Source organism: Cupressus sempervirens, chromosome 10, assembly GCF_028749045.1.
Source record: "Cupressus sempervirens isolate cs-2001-9-10 chromosome 10, ASM2874904v1, whole genome shotgun sequence".
NCBI classification, from domain to species: domain Eukaryota; kingdom Viridiplantae; phylum Streptophyta; class Pinopsida; order Cupressales; family Cupressaceae; genus Cupressus; species Cupressus sempervirens.
Window position 1 is genome coordinate 604,062,658 of NC_143127.1, and position 22,044 is coordinate 604,084,701.

Below are 22,044 nucleotides of genomic sequence, written 5' to 3' on the forward strand. Positions count from 1 at the left end.
ATATTAAAACTTTTTGAGTACTTGGTGAACATCATTGATATCCTAGGAGGCCAATACTTGTGATGCCAAATGTAATTTCAAATGGTGGAAAACTCTTAAGGTATCAAATGATACATCCGTAAAATTTGTCATTCTACTAATGGTGTAATATTTGTCTTTTGTTCATCCTCCCTAGCTAAGAGGGAGTGTTAACGTTTGATGCTTCTGTCGGATGAACATATGTATAATTATATAATTGAGTTATATATATATATGAGAGAATTATATATATATATATATATATATATATATATATATATATATATATATATATATATATATATTATTAATTATCTGATTAACAAATAGACATGTCTATTCATTTACTTATTTTGAATATATATCTAAAGAGGATGTTGCATTTGGAAAACATATACCATAAATGCAAATACATTTGTAGCAGACCTCTAAAAACTAACATTTCTGGAGAATTCTTCAATTGATCAACTTCGGGTATTGTCCTATGATCTATTGACTTGAATATATATCATACAATTGTAATATTGAATAAAACATTTGCAATATTTTGAGTAAATGTTAATTTCTTAAAAGAATATCCCAAAAGGAGTCATTACATATAAAAACACTATATCTGTTTACATGTGTCAAAAAACAGTCAAATACTACATACAGCCTTCTCTTCTACCACCTAGTGCAAACGTTTTGGGCCTTGAACTGGAAGCTAAGTCGATATTAAAATGATGATTGGATTGTTTCCTCAAAAATGTCTTTATTTTTCTCTAACATATCCACCACTGTTTCTTTTGTTGCCTCTCTCTCCAATTTAGTAATATTTTCATTAGTAAACATGATATTATTACATACCTTTTTGACAGTTCAATTAACAAACTGATTGATGCCATCCAAGTTGATGACATCATGGGTATTCTTCATCTTTTTGGTTTGAAGGTATATTTTAGAGCTATATTTTGCATAAAATTTATACTTTTAAAATTTTTTTTTGTAAAATTAAAGTGTTTTTCAAGGTTTGCAGTTAGTCTAGTGTATGCTCTTCACAAGCCTCAACATGTCCTATAATAGAAAATCAACATTATGTGAAAGAGAGTCAGGTTTTTCTTACATGAGGTAAGTGTGCAAATAATTACATTTTTTGTTGAAATAAGTGAAGGGAAGATATTGCTGCTGTACATTCATTTTTTGCAATAAAGTAGATTCATCCCCTGTATGCATAAGATGTGATTTCAGATGAATAGTCTGTCTTATCCAGAAAATCTAATTCTTGAGGAATCTTAAGATTTTGAAGATGATGGCAGTAGTATGTATCAGAGATGCCTATCTCTATGATGGAGAAAAAAGTGCGGACCTTTTTTCTATCTTCCAAGTGGGTTATGTTCTTGTTTGTTGAAGGAAACTTGTTTTTGTCACAGGTTTCTAGTCATTGATTAGACTACCTTTTTGAGGATGTTGCTGAACTTTTGGGCACAAAAGAAATGATTCTATACCGGTAGAAGGATGTACTCATCTTTTCAGAAGGGGGTGAACAAGTGTTAGCAAGGTTTGGTTCAACACATACACATATCATGCATTTGAAGAGTTGTTTCATTGACATTCAAGAGACTTCTGGGGAGTGCAGTCCACCTAAGCCAAATCAGAGTGAAAAACAAAGGATGATTAGCAGTGTTGAATCACCATACTACTCATTTGGGAGCATATGCAAGAATTTTAGCTCATAGATTATTGTTTGTCATATCATAAGTCAAGTTATGATGAGTGCCAGAGCAAGTTGAGCTTCCAATCAACACATCGAAGGGGAGCCAAAACGTACAAAATTTTGCTATTTTTCTTCCTGCATTTTTAGTGGCTAATTGTTTCAAAGTTGATATCATGGAGCATAATTTAGTTTTAGATAAACTTGCCTTCTCACACTCCATCATTGCTACTTGTCATTATCACTGAAGGAGCCTTAACAAATTTCATCTTCTAGGTCCAAAGCTGTTTTCTGCTTGTCCATGGAAATAAATTTGTTGATTTTGCAATGTTGCATCTATTGGTTCAAGACTGATTTCTGTGCTATATCTTGCTAGAACCAATTTATGGGTCTTGCACGTACAAATGTGTGATAAAGTAAGTTGGATTATTGACCCAGAATTTGAAGTAGTTCAAATTTCACTAAGTCTGATGGTTAGCAACTTAGCACAACTAAAAAGTTGTTTGGCTATATTGCCTTAAAACTAGCATGCTTTGCTGCATAAGAGGGTGAGAAATTCATTTCACCGCCTAGTCAAATTTGGGAGCATGGATTCACTTTTTTGCTCCATTACCCAGGGATGGCACAGGGACATCTCCTAATCTGCAGTTTTTGCCGGATACATTCTGGAAACTTGTGGAGAGCGCCTCCTGGTGTTGAGGATGTCTGGACGTCCTCGGGATGGTAAGAGGAAGTACCTCACTGTCCCTAGGATGGACAGAGGTCCCTTGCTTGGCAGCCGTTTAAAAAAACCACTTTAAAAAAGAACATTTTCTTTATGAGTATTGACAGTGAATTCTTTTGGACTGCATATAATAGTAGAATGAGCAGGTCAGATGTAAAATGAACCAGTGTGGGACTACTATCTATAGAAAGAAAGCATACAACTCCAGAATTAGAGTCTTTAAATATAATTCTTTTCAAGAATAGGCAAACATGCAACCACATACAGCTATAGATGTAGAATGAAGAAAAGTATGTCTGCATACAACTGTAGAATGTAAGTATACAATTGTAAGGTAAATATGAAAGTTGTAGAATGGAAGCGTACAAGCATGGAATAAGATAATATAGCTGTAACCATTTTTTGTCAAAGGAAAGGATATGATTGCATACGATTGTTGAATAATGATATGCACATAGTATGGTGGGATCTCTATTTAATTATAATTTTTATAATAATAATGTTTTGACAATGAATTCTGATTCGTGAACACAAATTCTATATGTTAAGGTTCTCTAATATATATTTGCATGCTTTATCCATATTTTCATATGAACATTTCAAATTTCCCTACATATTTTAAATCCCTATATTTATATAGCTGTCCCCAAAATTAGCAAAAAGGTCAGCGCACCACAAACCTGCCCCCCGTCCGTCTTGAAAACTTATGGTAACCTTGCTTTTTTGATGAAATATGAATTAAAGGTTTTGTGATTAACTACCTAAATGTTTGAGAAGGTTTGGAAATTGATTATCATCATCTAGGTAATTTTATAGTCTATTATTTTGTCTTTTTCTATTACTTTAGTATTATAAGTTGCTTTGTCTTGGTAGAATCATTTATGTTAATGATCGGTGGTAGTCGACAGTCTTATGGTTCGTAGAAGAGTTCACATCAATTTGGAGGACATTTAGGAAATTGAGCTCAAAAACCAAGTCTGCCAAGTATCAAATCAATTGGAGGATGGAGGCAAAAGTGCTTGGAGGACATTCAATGACTCTTGTCAGTCACTGGCAATGGGGCCATGGAATTGCATTAGTGAAAAATCTATTTGTACCAAAATAACTATAGCTAAGATCAGCTTCCAAGTTGTGGCAATTTGTCTCATACCATTTGTGATTCAAATATATGGTGGCAGAGTACATGACAATGAGAACTTCATCCTTAAGATTTCTTATGAGAATAGGCAAACATGCAACCGCATACAGCTATAGATGCAGAATGAACAAAATTATGTCTGCATACAACTGTAGAATAGAAGTATACAATTGTAAGGTAAATATGGAAGTTGTAGAATGGAAGCGTACAACCATGGAATAAGATAATATAGCTGTAACCATTTTTTGTCAAAGGAAAGGAAAATGGTTGCACACCATTGTTGAATGATGATCTGCACATAGTATGGTGGGATCTCTATTTAGTTATTATTTTAATAATTATGATTTGACAATGAATTCTGATTCGTGAACACAAATTCTATATGTTAAGGTTCTCTAATGAATATTTGCACGCTTTATCCATATTTTCGTATGAACATTTCAAATTTCCCTATACATTTTAAATTTACCCTATATTTATATAGCTATCCCTTTTCCTGTCCCCTAGCTGTCCCCAAAATTGGCAAAAAGTTCAGTGTAGCACAAATCTGTCCCCCCATCCCTGTCTAGGAAACTTATGGTAACCTTGTTTTTTTGATGAAATATGAATTCAAGGTTTTGAGATATTTTGAAATAGTCTACAAGAACAATGAAATTTGAACCACTGATCTCCCGGTTGAATCAACACACAATGTTTTTGCCAAAAACATAATTGTCCCTGTGCATCTGCATGCAAGCTGATTTTTATGAAAGTCGTGTGAGAATGCGGGATGCCGAAAACAAACCATATTTCGCCTGCCAAAACAGTGCAAAAAACACAGTGCACTTACTGTGCCAAAACATACAGAGCATGGCCCATGAAAGGTATCTCAGATCGGTTATCCATGTGGGCTAAAATTAGGTGGCAAATATAGCCAACAGTGATCAAGTTAAGGAAACACATGGGTTCCTCAAGGAATGCAAAACTGTTAACAAATTTCAAAATTGGTTCAAAAAAGATAATTTGCCCAAACTCCAGAGGGAAGTTGTAGCCATGCTGATGAAATTCAAAATGGGTTCAAAAGGGATGATTTGCCCAAACCCTAGGGAGAAGTTGTAGTCATGTTGACAAGATACTTCACCCAACAGCACGTACAATAGAAGCTTTATCATTTTCCAATTCTAAATAACCTAAAGTAAAACTGATTGTATGGTTCTTTTTGAGTTCTTTGGAGCACTTTATAGTCAATGTCTTGCTAGGTAAGGTTGATGTGCCATTATATCAAAACTTTGCTTACTACCTATACAAGTGTAGTGCTAGACTTTTCCCCTACCTATAATGACCCCTTTCTGAAACTGCTGTAGCCTAACCTAGAAAACATAAATTTAGCACAAGTTAGGGTTTGGAATTGAAAACTCACCAATTAAACAAATGAAATTTGTATATGATCCCTCCATATATATATAATGTACACTCATCTCATGATCAAAGTTAGACAAATTCAATGTCTAATATTAAGATAACTCATCATGAAGAATCAAAATATATTACACTGATACTTGATGAAATATAAATTCTAGTTATGCCTAAACTCTTTAAAAGGCAGCCTAATGTTTCTTGACTTGTTTACATATTTTTTGGGTTTCTCTTTATGGTTCTTTTTCAGAAGTTTTTGTTCTGCAATTGTAACTTTGTCTTTGCCATGCATCAATACAAATTAATGTTTTATCTCTTCTCCCATTTAGCTATTTGAGAATATTTCTTGCCTATTATTAAATCTTTTCTTTTCTGCCTTCTTGATTCTTGTGTCAATTTGGTTTGTGAAATCTTTTTCTTGTAGCATCTCACAGATTGTGATCTTTATATGAGTTTTGGAGGGTAAATCAGAGTGAGCATTGTGTATGTTAGGGTGCTTATTTGTGTTATGTGCAGCTACAGCAAGGAGCAACCATAGATTCATTCTAGTGCATCACCCCCTTTAAGTTTTTGCATTCCTTCTCCCTTTTCCTCAACTGTTGAAGTTTAGGTGCATCCTGATTGCAAGGAATCCAACCTTCTCTGGAGACTTAGCCTCAAAGTGCAAGTCCCACACTTGGAGGTTGTTGCAATGTTTCGCAAGGTTGCTTGAGGTTTGTACCTCAAGCATGGGTACAAGCTTTTGTGGCAACAATCAGCTTTTGCAATTTTTAGTCCATTTGTTTGCAGCCTCATGGCTTGTATGTTTAGTTCTTTAGAGATGGTGAATGAGGTACATCTCACATTGTGGAGAAGACAATTTCCTCCCCTCAACATTGATGAAATTCCCAAGGAGCGAATCGTCCCTTGTGCCAACTCACTAAACTAGTCCTCCATAGAGCTAGGGGCATCAAATAATTAACCAAGATTAAGACTGAAGTGAATGCAAGATAAATAATGTCTCTTCTCCACTTAAGATTGATGAAATACACAAGAAGTGAATTGACCCTTGTACTACCTTACTAAACTAGCTAGTGAGCTAGGGGGATAAAATAATTAACCAAGATCAAGACTTAAGTGAATGCAATAATGAATAAACAATGATAACTCTAAGCTACAAACAAATAAAAACATTTTAACTACTATAAATGAAAAAGCTACAGATGAAGTTTGACTGGTGAAATTTGCCAACTCACTGTCTCGAATGCTAGTAGAGTACAACATGCATTTGGGATGCCAATGAGACATGCACGTGTCTTGTTCGAATAGGGTATAGATTTCAAGACCAGAAATGCTTCAAAATAGAAACTAAGCTAATAGAACTCAAAAACTGTAAAATTACGATTAAAAGAATGTAAGTAACAAAACAAAGCAACTATTTGGAATGAGGAAAAGAAGGAACAAAATCACATTAACAGAGGTAGAAGACTCCCAAGGTTGCTATGCCGTCTCCTCCTTCAAAAACTGCATGCAAGATGGCAAGGAAAACTGTTGGGCTGGGTTTGTTTTAGAGGCCTACAAAAGTTAGATCCCTATTTTGGCATTTTCACCTTCACAAACAACAGTGATATAATAGATTTGATGATAGATAAACCAATAATGATAAAACTGTTGAAGATAGCATTAGGTGGATGAACCAAAATGGATTCCTCCCTAGCTAAGAGGTAGTGTTGATGTTATTGTAGCTATGGTTGGATTCCTTTAGGCCAACTTATATAATGTAAGATTTGTGTGAATATAATAATGATACTGTTGATAAATAATATCAATATGATTATTATATTGTTGATAAATAATAATTATATTTATTGTTACTAATATATACATACGGACGGTAACAAGTAAACATAAATACACACATTGAGTAAACCAACATGGTATCAGAGTGAGTGACAATCCTTGAGTAACAGAAGCACACTTATGTAGAATTGGAAGAGTCTCTTATAGAAATGAAATGAATCTGGATAAATTACAAATTTGCAGATTCTAAAGTATTTACCTTCTGAATTGAAGCAGTCATGGCATTCCAAGAATAAATTCTCAGATTTGAGGTGTTTGATGATTATATCTAATGTGAGGAATTTAAACCATTGTTTTCTGATGGCTCCTTTGGTATTAGCAATTTTGGGCAGGCTACATTGTTGTGGGATAGGATAAACTTCATTCCTAAAAATCAGCACCTTACGGCTTAGCATTATAATTGCAGTGGGTCCTGATCAATGTCATGGTGCCTTGTAATAACCTGAATGTGTTAAAGTTGGAGGCAGATATTTAAATAGAAGATTGATTATATGCGAATAATTTTTGAAGACTAGACATTTATTTCAGCTGAGCTTGTATCGTCATGTGTGGAGACATATTTGTGAGCAGCAATAATAAAGGTTGGAGTTCATTGGGTTTTTGTGGTGAATCATATCATGAGCCTACACAGTACAGTTGATATTGTGAATTAACCAATCATAGCTTTTAGAGGTTTCTAAAACCGGCATTGTGGAAGATTAAGATAGATGCTACCCATAGAATATTATCAAACCAAGGATGAAACTCAGTCATTTGTAAATCAAATAGTGCAATGTGTTTTATGAGATTACTACCAGTTGTACATGGTCAAATGAACGAATGTTATTGAGCTTCATAAAGGGATGTTGACAAGGAGTAAGCTATAAGAGCTATATTTTTTGCCTGTGCTTGCCGTGTGATTAATAATTGAGCCAAGTCTTTGAGAAAGTGTTTCTGTAACAAAATTTTGGGTGTAGACTTTGACTATTTATTTTGTTTGCCGAGAGAACTATACTGTTAGCCAAGAAATATTGTAATGACACTTTGAAAAACTATTCCTTTTTTGGTTGTGCCAAGGATTCGTTAGCTTATACAAAGTTCAAACTTTTGTTGAACGTAGGAATTTAGCTGATTTTGTTGAGCATGGGTATTATATTTGTTGTGAATAATCTATTGAGTGACATTTGTGTAAAGAGGAACAAATAAATGAGTGGAGTTAATATATTGCCGAAGTTCATGCATGATTGAGCTAAATGCAGAAGGCTCTATCATCGAACAATGATATTTTAGAATTTATGGTTTTAGCGAAGTCTTATAGAGGTAGCATTTCTAAGATAAATACCAGTGAAAGGGATTTCCAGAGATTCGGGTTTGGTGAAGAAATTACAATGCCTGGTTGCATATTGAGGCATTATGAGCGAGAAAGACACCACTAAACCATCAACAACTAAACCTAAATAGCACACTGAAGTTTACTTAGTAATATCTGGAGATGATAAAATCTCCAATGACAATCACATTTTCTTTTTCAGGTTGCAGTCAAAGCTAATTGAGGGTCTTATTTCTCCAGTGCCGTGCATCAACCTTCAGAAAATGTCCGGTAGCTTGTGAGAAAATTTACAAATAGAGAAAGCATAGTTGCTATGTAGAGACTAATTGATTACAAGATCAGAATAGTAGATAAATACTTATATATTGCTAAGATCAATTGTTTATACTGATGATTGTAGCAGTGTAAGTCCATTTTGGTACTATAGCAGCATATAAATCCAATTTGATATGCCATACATAATTAATGACAAAATAATTCTGGAGTACATGTCGCACTTGTTAGACAGATGGATATTTCTAGTGAGTTATTATTTCTCCTTAAGTTGCTGATATTAAGTAAGTCAACAAATCAGGACTGTATCTGAAGTTATGTTCCTACTATTGCTAGAAGGGAAGATTCAAACAATACCTAATCATGTGGAGGGAGTTGTATGTGCTTGCCTTGTTTTGTTAACACACCTTATTCTTTGAGGGACTATATAAACCAGTTGATGAAATGTTTTTGAAATAAAGAGAAAATGTACACTGCAAATAGACTGGGGACTGCATATGGATGTAACATAATAGAGTTCAATGTAATGTAACAATGTTTAGTGATTACTCATACTTCGACAAATACCAGAAGTAGCACCCTCAGATTGTGAAATTACATTTGGATCTAACAGAGTTTGGCGGCAATTCATACTTGATTTCTTGGAGAAAGATATCTTCTATAATTGAGACCATATGAGAAGGGTTTGATTCCATGACAAAGGGAGTAGCTAGAGGATGATCTTCAGTTGACTTCTAGGATATTGGTCATATTGGTTCCATGTCAAGATGGCGTCTCTAGTGATCAGGGATACTTCCATTTGGACCATGACTTATTTAGTTCTGTCATAAGATAGAAGTTGCATCAGTGGGATATGATGATCAATTTCCTCCTTACGAAATTGCAACAGTCAGAGGACTCTGATTCATTGGATGTAGTCCCATGTTTGTAGTGTGAAGGGCCTTTATGTTGATGCCTAGATTGGGATATTCATGGATAGATGGATACTTGTTAGATGAAGGAGCACTCAATAGAAGAGCTTGATGCATCTTGTGTGAAATTCTGCAAATTGATGAATAAAGACACGACTTGCAGCCATAAGGCTGTGTTGGCAACACATATCTAGACTAGTTTCCCCAAAGAGGAAGAATTAACATTATTAAGTGGTCTAACAATTCATCAAAGGAACCTTGGACAAGGAGGTCAAGAGGTTGATATGAAATTCGGAGGGAGCCTGAAATTTCATTAGAGGCAACCTTGGACAAGGAGGCTAGAAGTTGATATCAGAGGGAGTTTTACATTTCACCTGAAACAACCTTGGATGAGGAGGTCAAAAGGTTGATATCTTCTTAGCGAGTTCTTCATGAGAGAGAAGTTGAAGGTACAATCCCTTGTTAATGAGTTATTCTCCGTGAGGAGAAGTTCAAGATGCAATTCCTTGTTAATGAGTTCTTTGTGAGGAGAAGTTAAAGGTGAGATCCCTTGTTAATGAGTTCTTCTTTGTAAGGGAGAAGTTTGAGGTGCAATCCCTTTTAATACATTCTTCTTTGTGAGAGATAACTTCGAGGTGAAATCCCTTGTTCCGCCCTCTAGGAGTAGCTATGGTAGATCCGCCCTTTGATATGGTTCATGCTAGATGTCATGTGAGTGATGCCATGACAACACCATGTGAAAGATTTCATGGTAACTTTCTTGTACTTGTGTAGTCACCCTTTGGATGAGCCATGCTAATTATCTTTGTGGCGTGATGGTCTTATAATGATATAACATTTGTACTTTTCACCATCTCTGTGAGGCGATGATCTCACTTTGATGGTTGATTTCTCATGAAGTAATGTTAAGGATAGCCATATTGGTAGATATCACATGAGGTGATATATGAGGACATGCCATAATGGTGGACATTACTTGTGGCAACATGTAAATCCATGATGTTAGATATCTTATAATGTTTAAGGGTAGCCATATTGGCAAATATCACATGAGGAGATATCTGAGGACATGGCATAGTGGTGGACATTACATAGAAGATATTAAAATCCATGATGGTAGATATCTTATAATGTTTAAGGATAGCCATATTGGTGGATATCACATGAGGTGATATCAGATGACATGCCATAGTGGTGGATATTACAAAGAAAATATCTAAAATCCATTGTGGTGGATATCACCTCATTTGAGGACATGCCATAATGGTGGACATTACAAAGAAAAATATCTAAAATCCATAATGGCGGATATCACTTGAAGCTATATTTACGGATAGCCATAATGGTAAATATAATAACAAGTCATAGTAATACTTGATGACATAACTTGAAATGAATTATTATATTGATAGTATAATTATTGGGGCAATATAATTATTGTTGTTATATTTTTTGGGATGATATAATTATATAACTAATATATAAATAATGAGATAATTATTTTATTATAATAGGGTCATATGTGAAGATTGGTGACTCTTGGTAAAGGGGCACCACTAATATATATATAAAGGAACAATATCAAGTAATTAGAAATATACACATTGAGTAAATCAACAAAAATGACAATAACAAGATAGAAAATGATAAGAGCTACGTTACCCTAAATCGAATAATGTTAACGTGAATGAGATTACTCCCCTTCAAAGCCACAAAGCCAGAGCTTGATGGGTTGAAGGCAAAAAGGATTTTGCATGCATGAAGGATAGTGTTGGAGTTGCAATATGATGAGCACAATAAGTTGGAAGCTGTCAACAATCGTGGATGAGAGCTGAACAGAGTGATTGAAAATGTTCAAGAATGATTCCAATGAATGAAAATGTTCCAACAGAGTGTAAGAGAGGGAAAATGATGTAAAACAAGGGAGTATAAACATGTCAATGGATTCCTTGTGTTGGTGGTTTGCCTAGGGAGGTGTCACACTACCAAAATCAGCAGTTGTAACTTCCAAACGACCACCTTTGGTCTGCAGATTTGTGGGATGAATGCATGCTGTGTGAAGGTCTTTGCAACACACATATCTTGAACCAAATAAGCCACGTTGTCAAGAATCCATATATGGGATATAAGGAAAGTGGAATGGAACGAGATGACGAGGCAAGTGGGATGAGATGGAGGCTTAGGTGGAATTCTGATTTTCAGCTCTAGTAGATGCATAATGCGATGAAGAATTACATGAGGTGTAACTTACGACATTGTACACATTAACTACCTTGGCTTTATACATAGTCTTTTTCTACTTATTTTATTACTATTTTTGAAAACCTATTTATTGATGTTATAGATCTAGAAACCAACATTTGAAAGGGAAATGTATGATGCCATCACGAGGATGTTGTCAAATGAAATAAACCAATCCCCATGGGGATCTCTAAACCAACATAATTGACATGTTACTTGTTAATACTTCAGCTTGTGGCAAGTCAACTCATCTTTATCTCAAATAGTGGCTTAAAACCAACTATTATTGTAGTATTCATTCTTTCCTTTTTACTAATTTTTGAAGGTAGGGACTCTACCTTGAATAAAATTCGTGATTTCGAATCTTGCACCGTAGGTTGGTAAAAACATTTGCTACTTGATTGTCCTCATGATAGGTTTAAAAGATATAGTATTTCTACAATTCTTAACAAGGTCCACAGCTCGAAGGATATTTTAAGTTAAAAGATCAACAAGAGGCTTGTCCTTAAATGTTCCAATGACATTTTTGGAACCTCCTTCACTAAGTTTCAGGTATTAAGACTTTTTACCAACTTTATATTGAGGAGAGAAACATGAACTTCGACAAAATTATTGATTTGGGAACCTAGATTCATTGCATTGTTGAATATGGTAGCTGTGATAGAAATCAGTCTACCTTCATTGATTGCTTGTGATTCTATTTAGTTGTAATGCCTCTTTAATTTTGTGTGTGCTTGTGTGTGGTATTCTGCAGTATGCGCTCTAGTTGCTTTCACAGTTTTCTGATTTCTATCATACTCCACCAAGGCTTGCGGCTTTTTTAATCTCTGTTTGTCTATCGTTTTGGCTTTATTATATGCTTGATGGAAAGAATTATGACGTAGACATTATTTTTTCATACCCCGGCTCATGTTTAATGTGTTGTTGACTAGGCCTTGACTGTGCATTGATATCCATTTCGCTTGTTCATTCACATTAGTTGAATATTTGTGTTGAAGTTGACAATTCTCCATGGTGGCACCGTTTCTAGACTTATTCATCGCTTTCTTTCTAGTGGTGAATTTATTAGTGTTTATGTTACCACTCTCTATCTTTGTAACCGATGACACTTGGTATGGACGCGTCCCTTCATTACTCACCTTGGTATCAATGTTCAGGTGTGATATTGGGATTCGGTCTCACAACTTAGTCTTTGGTCTTGAGAGTGTTATTATTCATATGCTCCAATGATTGAGCATTATCAAAGTATTTAATAATTTATTCTTTTTGTTAGTTCTTTGTGTTAGAATATCATACCATTTGCAACAATTTAATTTTTCTGGTTTGCATATGAGCAATTGTCATGATATATTTAAGAGTCTTACATGTTTAGCAGTGTTTGGTTCATGTATATTGTCTATCAGAAGCTCTCAACAGTGATTCTCCATTGTGTATGTAAGCTCTGATCATTGTGTGATTAGTGAAGCATTGAAGACATGAAGGGAGCAAAGTTTTGTAACATTTTAATCTGAATAAAGGCATCATAGTTTTTGCAGGTTGGGTTGTTTCTGTCAGAGAGGAGGGTTTTTCCTAGGATAACTTTTGTGTTGCTTGATTATGTTTGTATTGTGAGTTTTTATTTGTTATTAGTATGTACTTTTGGTAATTAAATTTGATGTGGTATTAGAGCAGGTCAAAGGAAATGATCTAGAACCAGAAGCTTCAAGTTACTTGTGTTTTTCTATTCTCTCAGTTGTTTATTTTTCAGCTTGTGACAATGGGGAATGTAAATATTAAGTTTCAAGGTACTTGTATTTTTCTATTCTCTTTCAGTTATTTATTTTTCAGCTATTCAAATTTCTCTTCATGGAAACGTAGGATTCTGATTGCACTTGAAGAGAATGATCTTCAGGGCTATGTTAATTGCGATGTTACAAAGACATCTGAAGAAATTGAAAGAACTCAATGGAAAAAAGAACAAGATCATGACAAAGAAGATTATGATCGATTTAGTTATAGATCATTTGATTTCCGTTATCTCAAAACTGGAATCAACCCAGGAGAATTCAGCAATACCAGTAGAGCTCTAGCCCTGAGATGTCAACTACTGAATGTGAAAATGGCTAGAGGAGAATCAGTAGTTTCATATTTTATGAAGATTACAAAGTTAAAGGACAAACTTAGTGCAATTGGTGCATCTTTTGCAGATAAGGATTTAATTATGTTTGTGATGAATGGGCTTCCCCAATCTTAGCAATCCTTCATTCAAGGTGTCAGTGGCAGAGATGAGCTTCCTATGTTTGATAGGTTAAGAGCTGATTGCATTCAAGAAGGATTTAGATTAGAAGCTAGAGAAAATGGACTCAAAAGTCATCACGAAGATGATCACACATTATAGCCCACACCTCAAAAGAAAAAGTGAAGAAAGGGAACTTCAAAAGATTCAAACATAAAAGACTTTTACAGGTATCAAACCAGACATTAGTTATTTCAGAATTTCTTGGACACCCTGTTTATATTCATGTTCCAAAAGCATAGTTGTCGGATTCGTACCCTGGAGGCTGGATTCAGATTCAGATTCATGCCCGGATTTGTCCTAATTCGGGCAGGGTTTGTGTTTTTACCCTGTGGATCCGGACAGATCTACAAGCCGTGGACCCGTCCGGATCCACAAGGTAAAAACACAGACCCTACCCGGATCGGGACAGATCGTGCAAATCCAGCACAGATCTGTGCAAATCTGCGAGGATCCATGAGCCAAAGTGTGTTTGAAGTGAGTGTAACTTAATTAAAAATAATTTTAGTAATGGTTCTTTTCCTCCTAACCCTATAATGACCCTTTTATTCAATGTGAATACGTTGATTTTCTTTATAATCGTGAAAATAGATCAACAATCAAGTATAGTAGATTTTTAAATTCATACTAGAATCATATGTTCATACTATGAAATGATTTAGTTTTAGAATTATGTATATTTCTCTTAATTTTTTGTATACACACACACACACACACACACACACACACACACACACGAATCTTTACAAATCATAATGGGTTTTTTTTTTGACAAATCCATGATTCCGATTCACATGCCCGAGTCTGAATTGACAACTTAGTCCAAAAGAGAAAAGAACAAAGTTAGATCCTTCAGGAAGGAAAGGCATCTTTGTTGGTTACAACGAATCTTCAAAAGCATATAGAATTTACATTCCAGGTCAAAGCATGAGCTCGAATGTAAATTCTCAATAGAGAATTACATTCCAAATACAATGGGGGTAATGGCTACTCAAGACAAATTCATGCTTTTGACAAACACATATTCAGATATGTTTGTGGTACAATGAGCTATGGCTTGAATATTCTTCATGTGTAGAGTTGAACTTGTTGGGGTTCTCTGATTAAGATTGGGTAGGGTGTGTGCCTAACAAGAAGAGTACTTCAGGTTGTTGTTTCATCTTAGGTTCAACTATGATTTCTTGGTGCTTGTGTAGCTTAGAGCACAATTAAAGCAGAATATGTTGCAACATGTGTGGCTGCAAGAGAAGTTGTGTGGCTTTGAAAATTGCTTGCAGGTTGTTTGAGCAGCCTTTGGAACCTACATTGATTATGTGTGATAATCAAAGCCGTGTGAAGCTTTTCATTAATCTGATTTTTCATGATGTAACCAAACATGTGGAAATTAAATTCTACTACTTGAGAGATATGGTTCAAAGGAAATCAATTGAGCTCAAGTGCATATCTACAGAGGAGCAAAGTGTAGGCATTCTCACCAAGCCACTTTTGAGAGTGAAGTTTTGTTACTTCTGGGATAAGCTTGGTATAGTGAAAATGACGCTCTTGTTGAGAGAGAGTCTTAGCTTCTGTGATTCTCTTCATATTGTTAGTGAGTTCTTTTCTGCAAGAGAAGTTCGAGGTGCAATCTCTTGTTAATGAGTTCTCTGCAAGATAAATTCGAGGTGAACTCCCTTGTTCCACTGTTTGGGAGTAGCTATGGTGGATCCAGTCTCTAGGAGTAGCCATGGTAGAAGTTGTGTTTGACTCCATGACTTTATTTGCTGTTCTTATATTTCACCCTCTAAGAGTAGCTATGGTGGATCCACTCTCTAGGAGTAGCCATGGTAGAAGTTGTGTTTGACTCCATGACTTTATTTGCTGTTCTTATATTTCACCCTCTAAGAGTAGCTATGGTGAAATGTTATCTTGAGGCAACAATGTTATTGAGAAAATCTATGATGAGATTTTTGTTGAGATTATTTTTGGTTGCAGCTGTGTGCAACTGCCATGAGATGGCATTTCGACGATCTATCTCTTGGGAAGAGGGAGTGTTGAATATGGTAGTTGAGATAGAGATCGGTCTGCCGTCATTGATTGCCTGTGATTCTATTATGCTTGTAATGCCTCTTTAATTTTGGGTGTGCTGTGTGTGATATTTCTGCACTATGCGCTCCAGTTGCTTTCCCATTTTCGTGATTTCTCTCATACTTGACCAAGGCTTGAAGCTTTCCTTATCCTTGTTTGTCTATCATCTTGGCTTCATTTTATGCTCGATGGAAAGGATTATTGACTTGGCATTATCTTTTCATACTGTGGCTCATGTTTTATGTGTTGTTGACTAGGGCTTGACCGCGTGTTGATATCCATCTGGCTTCTTCATTCACGTCAGTCGACCATTTTGTATTGAAGTTGACAATTCTCCATGGTGGAATGGTTTCTAGTATTCATTACTTTCTTTCTAGCAGTGAATTTATTAATGTTTATGTTATTACTCTCTATCTTTGTAACTGATGACGCTTGGTATGAATGCGTCTCTTCATCGCTCACCTTGGTATTAATGTTCAGGTGTGATATCGGGGTTTGGTCTTGTGGTTTAGTCTTTGGCTTGGTGTTGTGAGTATTATTATTTGTATGCTCCAATGATCAAGCAGAATAATCTTTTCTTTTTGTTATTTCTTTGTATGGCAGAATATCATATCTTTGTAACAGTTTGATTTCTGTGTTCTGCATATGAGCAGCTGTCATGATATATTTAAGAGTCTTACATGTTTAGCAGTGTCCGGTTCATGTATATTGTTTACCAGAAGCTCTCAGCAGTGATTCTCTGTTGTGTATGTAAGCTCTTATCATTGTGTGATCGGTGAAGCATTAAAAACATAAAGGGAGCAAAGTTTTGTATCTGAATAAAGGCATCATGATTTTTGTTGGCTGGGTTGTTTCCTTCAGAGAGGAGGGGTTTTCCCAGGATAACTTTTGTGTTACCTTATTGTCTTTATATTTTGAGTGTTTATTTATTGTTGGTATATACTTCTGGTTATTAAATTTGACATATATAACACTGGACTCCCCCATGCTATTCCTTGTAATGTCCCTATTTTGGGATTCACATGAATTTTGTCCTGAAATAATAAATCTGACTTAAGAAGAGAACCTATTATCTTTACTGATATAACCTAATATCTTTACTGATATAACCTAATAGTTTATAATAATATTACCAATTGTCATGCCCTTTATGGGATATTCTTGTTTTAGCATCTGCAAATAGCATTAATCACTAGATATTGACATTAAAAGTAGAACATTAAATATCAAGAACCCATGATGACATCTAAATCTACATAAGCATCACCATTCACATTTAAATCTATACACCCTAGTATCAGTAAGATTTGTTCCAATGCATGTTCCTTGGATTTGAGTATATTAGGAATTCATTGGAAAAGCTTGTAAACAGCAATCTCAAGGATGGTTGTCTTTGTATTGCAAACACATGGAAGAATTTTTGGTTCATTCCATCCTTGAGTTCACTTTGGAGGTTGGCCGTCCTCAATCAAACCAAGGAGTGGGAAAATGATTTATTGTCCATTTGGACTCTCAGCCCACAAGATGAGCATTGCGGGATTTCTGGTCCATCCATCCCAGACAGCGTCTAAGATGCATGAAGAGCATCCTTCTCTACCAAGCCTGAGAGTATGGGATGTATTTCTGGTGCATCAATTCTTGTGAACTTGGAAGGCTGGTCGCCTTTCATATTTGCAAGTCACATCACAAATCCAAGACATGATTTTTCAAGGAATTTGCTAAACTATCTCCAACAAAATGCATCTTCATAAAATAATAAATGTATTCTTGTATGACTGGTACAATTATATTTCTGAATTTTTTAGTATTTGTTGCAATCAGTTTGATTTCCTTATGGATTGCTTTTGAATCATTGATACTTGCTTGATAAATTGAATGAGGTCCTTTGATTGGATGATTTGAGACGTTTGAAACCTTGGACTTGGACTTGGGACTTGGCCAAAATAAAAACACTGGTCCATCAATCTCAGGCAGCATACTTGATAAGATGCATGAAGGGCATCCTTCTCTATGAAGCCAAAGAGTACGGGATGGATTTCTGGCACATCAACACTTGTGAACTGGTAAGGCTGGTTGTCCTTAATAATTGCAACTCACGTCGCAAATCTGAGACATAATTTTTCAAGGAATTTGCTAGATTATCTCCAATTAAATGCATGTACATAAACCAATAAAGGTGTTCGCAAATGGCTGCTATAATTATATTTCTGAATATAATTATTTGTTGCAATCAGTTTGATTCCTTTATGGATTGCTGTTGAGTCATTGATATTTGTATGATCATTGATTGAATGAGCTCCTTTGATTGGATGATTTGAGACAAAGTTTGAAAACTTGAACTCATGCGGAATCAGCAGCCAACATAGGACTTGGACTTGGGACTTGGGACTAGGCAAAAAAAAACATAGTTTTACCAAAAAAAATTAATGGAGTTAGAGAACATCAAAGCCTGATTTGATTGCCAATTTGTCATAATTCAATCATTACTCATGCAATATAATCTTCAAATACTCAATGCTTGAAATTTCATAACTCATATTGACTGTCAAACATTCGAATGTATAACAGCTTTCATAAGTTTATAATTGTTTACATATAATGATATGTTAAAATGAGAAAAACAACCAATACAATCTACATTTTTCTCTTTCCCTTCCTAGTTCAACTCAATTTTTATCTCAAATGCTCTTCTCCTCTCCTTCCCTTCTTATTTCCTTCTTAGTCCTGTATTGAAGAAACCAGATCAAAAAAAAAGTGAAAGAAGATTGATTTTTTTATGCTTTTAACTTCGCTGCCAGGGCCTAGGCAGATGCAGGAGTTCTGCATGAAATCTCACGAGTTCTGACTGAGAAACCAGAGTGTTCTGGCCGAAAAGTATGTCAGGTACTTGCCAGGCATTAGGACTTGCGAGGAGTATGCAGTGTTTTCAAACTACGATTTGAGGTGTTGGCGAGTGATCAACAGATTGTTGATTAGATGAGTGATGATGCAATGAATGCCAATATGATTTATTGGTAAACAATGATGAATGAATACTGATTTGAGAGTGATGATTTGCTGAATTGATTGTTGGCTTGATCTTATAATTGACGATTACTTGATGAATGAATGAGTGATTGATAATTGATCCTTAAATTCTTGGAATGATTTCTCCTCATTTTATTGTAAATAATTTCCATTCCTGAGGATGATTGGTTATATCCTTGGTTTATTTATGAGGAAAGATTTCTTCCTTGGTGACCATAATTGGTACGAATGGTGTTTATTTAGGCATTGGGTGGCACTCTATAAGATACATTAATAGATGTGCAAGCCTGCAAAGAAAATGCATGCACTGATTGGAAGTGAGTTTCCATTCCCGAGGAATTATTGGTGATATGATGATATTCTTGGTTTATATATACGAGGAAGTATTCCTTGGGACTGGAGGGGGCATGTCTATTAATGTTCTTATAAAGACCCTACCAACGCCTAACAGAATTTATTTGATTGAAAATTAGGTAAAATTAGTTTTACTTATGGATGTCTCAAAAGTTATTTTTGATAAGCAGATTTATTATTATTATTAGCATTTTCTTTTTGGGATGTTCCAATTTTAAAGAAATAGAAGTAAAGATGTATTTTCAAATCTCAGGATGATCATTAATAATCAGTATCTGTTTGCAAAGATTGAGTTATGTATTCCATTGATTGGAAGTGTGTTATAACATATTTCCCTCTTCCTGAGGATGATTGGTGATAAGCTGCATTTAACAGTCTGAGCATTATATAAAATAAATTGTACCTATGGTTCCCTTCAAAATTATTAGTGAGACTGATTTTTTATTTTTAGTATCCTCTTTGGGGATGTTCCAATTCAAACAAAATCTGTAGTTAGTCAATGAAAATACAATTACCAATTTTGATTGGTTCTTTTCAAATTTTTTGTTTCCCACCAAAAACTAAATACCAAATTTTTTTGAAAAGAGAAATTTTTCTGTAAGAACAAGCTCAAGTTTGCTTTGCAAATTTAGAAATATAAAGGTATTGTAGCTAATATTCTATGTCTGTCATCAAACCTTTCTACAGGATGTTGCTATGAGATTTACTATAGGACAATGAAGAAAAAAGCAGAGCGAGAACAGCAGAGTAGTAGTCAGTAAGTATGGAACACAGCAGATGTATCAGTCACAATGATTCCTCCATAAATGTTGGTTCACGGTTAATGTTTTCAGCCTGGTACCAATAAATTTAATCCCGCTCCAACAAAAATACAATTTGTACATTTATTTTACTGAGGGCAACCGTTTTGGCAGCATCAGACTATCTGTGGGGCATGAATCAACATGAATAATTGTTTGATTTACTATTTACACAAACTATCAGTTTTTCCTAAATATGTTAAGACTGCCGTAAAGTAAAATTTAAACGAAGCACAAATGGAAGCAGGTTAAATATACTGCCCTCATGTACCAGCTTAGATTCTCAAACAGGGAAATATGCATATTCATATTCATTTACTAGGCTCAAGCTTTTTTTCTTTCAAATGTCGGTAAATTCTAATTTGGAGCAAAGTATTTAGATTGCTAAGCATATAGCATGATTAGAAACTGATTTTGTACTTTCACTTTTCTTCAGAGTATAAATTAGATAAATTTCAATATATTAGAGGTAACTGACAATGTATTTGTCAATGATATTATATAGGTTCATAAATTATTGTGTTTCCCAATTAGCATTAATACGAGCATCTTTTAATATAGTAAATTATATCCAACAATTTGATACATTATTTAAAGGAAATAAATAATTAGTAATTAAAGTTTAATTTTTTCAATGTTATTAATTAGTAATTTTGAATATCTTTGAACAATAACAAGTTTGGTATTTATCTGAGTTAGAGGACTTGGAAGAGGTCAACCATATCTTAAGAAGATTTTATTGGTCATGGTAGTTATGGCTATTGTACGCTTGAAGTTTAAATCATAGTGCTAGCTTCAAACATTTTGAAGAATTTGGAATCGCCAAATACTTGGCAAAAAAATCGGCACTTTTATCAAACATTTGAAAATATATAATTTTTATAGAAATATATTAATAAATAATTATGAAGATTATAAATAAATATATTTGTTCTCTATAATGAAATTATAATTTATAAACATTATAAACTTATAAATGTTGTTAATAAACAATGCATATGCATATTAGCATTAAGAATAAATATACAGTATTATAATTTTTTAGATATACAGTTATTAATTTATACTAATTTATAATTTTTTATAATGAATTTATTAATATGCAATATTATACTACTCTAGTATAAATATATGGTATTATAAATTTATATTATAAATTTACAAAATCAGTTAAAATAAATTAAAATTTGTATATTATAAGCTTATCTATAAACTCGTGATCATCAATTCATAACTTTTATAAATTTACAACTTATAGCTCTATAAAAATATATATAGTGATGTTGATGTTTATACAGGAGCATAATAGTGATGTGTATATGAGAAGATTTGACTAGTATGCCATGACTTTCCAAATCATTCATGGGGGATGAAATTTAGCATACTTAGACAAATTTATATTAAATTTCTAAAAATGTTTTCTATAACCTTCTAAAAAGCAAAACCATTATGTGTGTATACTACAATTAGCACTCCATGTGATGCCATCTTTGAGGCATATTGCTAAAAATTGAAAGAGTCCCTGTGTTTGAATCTGTGCTTCTATGTTTTCTCAGCAGTTTGAATTTGTGTGCCTTAATAGTCGTCCTCAGTAATCGCACCTTTCTTCAGCAGTCATCGCAGCCCTTTTGTTAGCTGTCACAGCCTGTGGGGAAATGAAAAAACTCTAAATGTTTTTTAAAATATTTTATTGTTTTTCAAGTTGACTTAACCAGTGGTTTTTTCATCTCAAATGAGGTGCAATTTTTTCAAAATATTGTCGGCAACGTAGCGATATATCGCAGATTTTTTAAACTATGGTTTAAATAGAGGTCTTATTCCGTGCACGGGAGGATATACATGACAACAAATTAACTGCCCAACGAAGTTCTAGCAAGGGAATCTTGAGTGTATTCTGTACGTCAATTTGAACACAATTGTGTCTTTTCTCCAATCGATGTCGCCCGATATATATATCTTCTTCCTTGAAAGAACTCCATGTCTTTT

General features: G+C 34.4%; 1 protein-coding gene across 1 annotated transcript in view; it reads left to right on the forward strand.

The window, feature by feature from the left end:
* Positions 1-20,403, forward strand: part of LOC149535307 (succinate dehydrogenase subunit 7A, mitochondrial-like) — a 34,494-nt gene extending 14,091 nt beyond the window's left edge. Inside the window, exon 3 of the mRNA XM_089803144.1 lies at positions 19,946-20,403. Within this exon, the coding sequence (XP_089659270.1) occupies positions 19,946-20,019 (74 nt within the window). The 3' untranslated portion in view covers positions 20,020-20,403. The remainder of the gene's footprint in view (positions 1-19,945) is intronic.
* Positions 20,404-22,044: the final 1,641 nt, after the last annotated feature.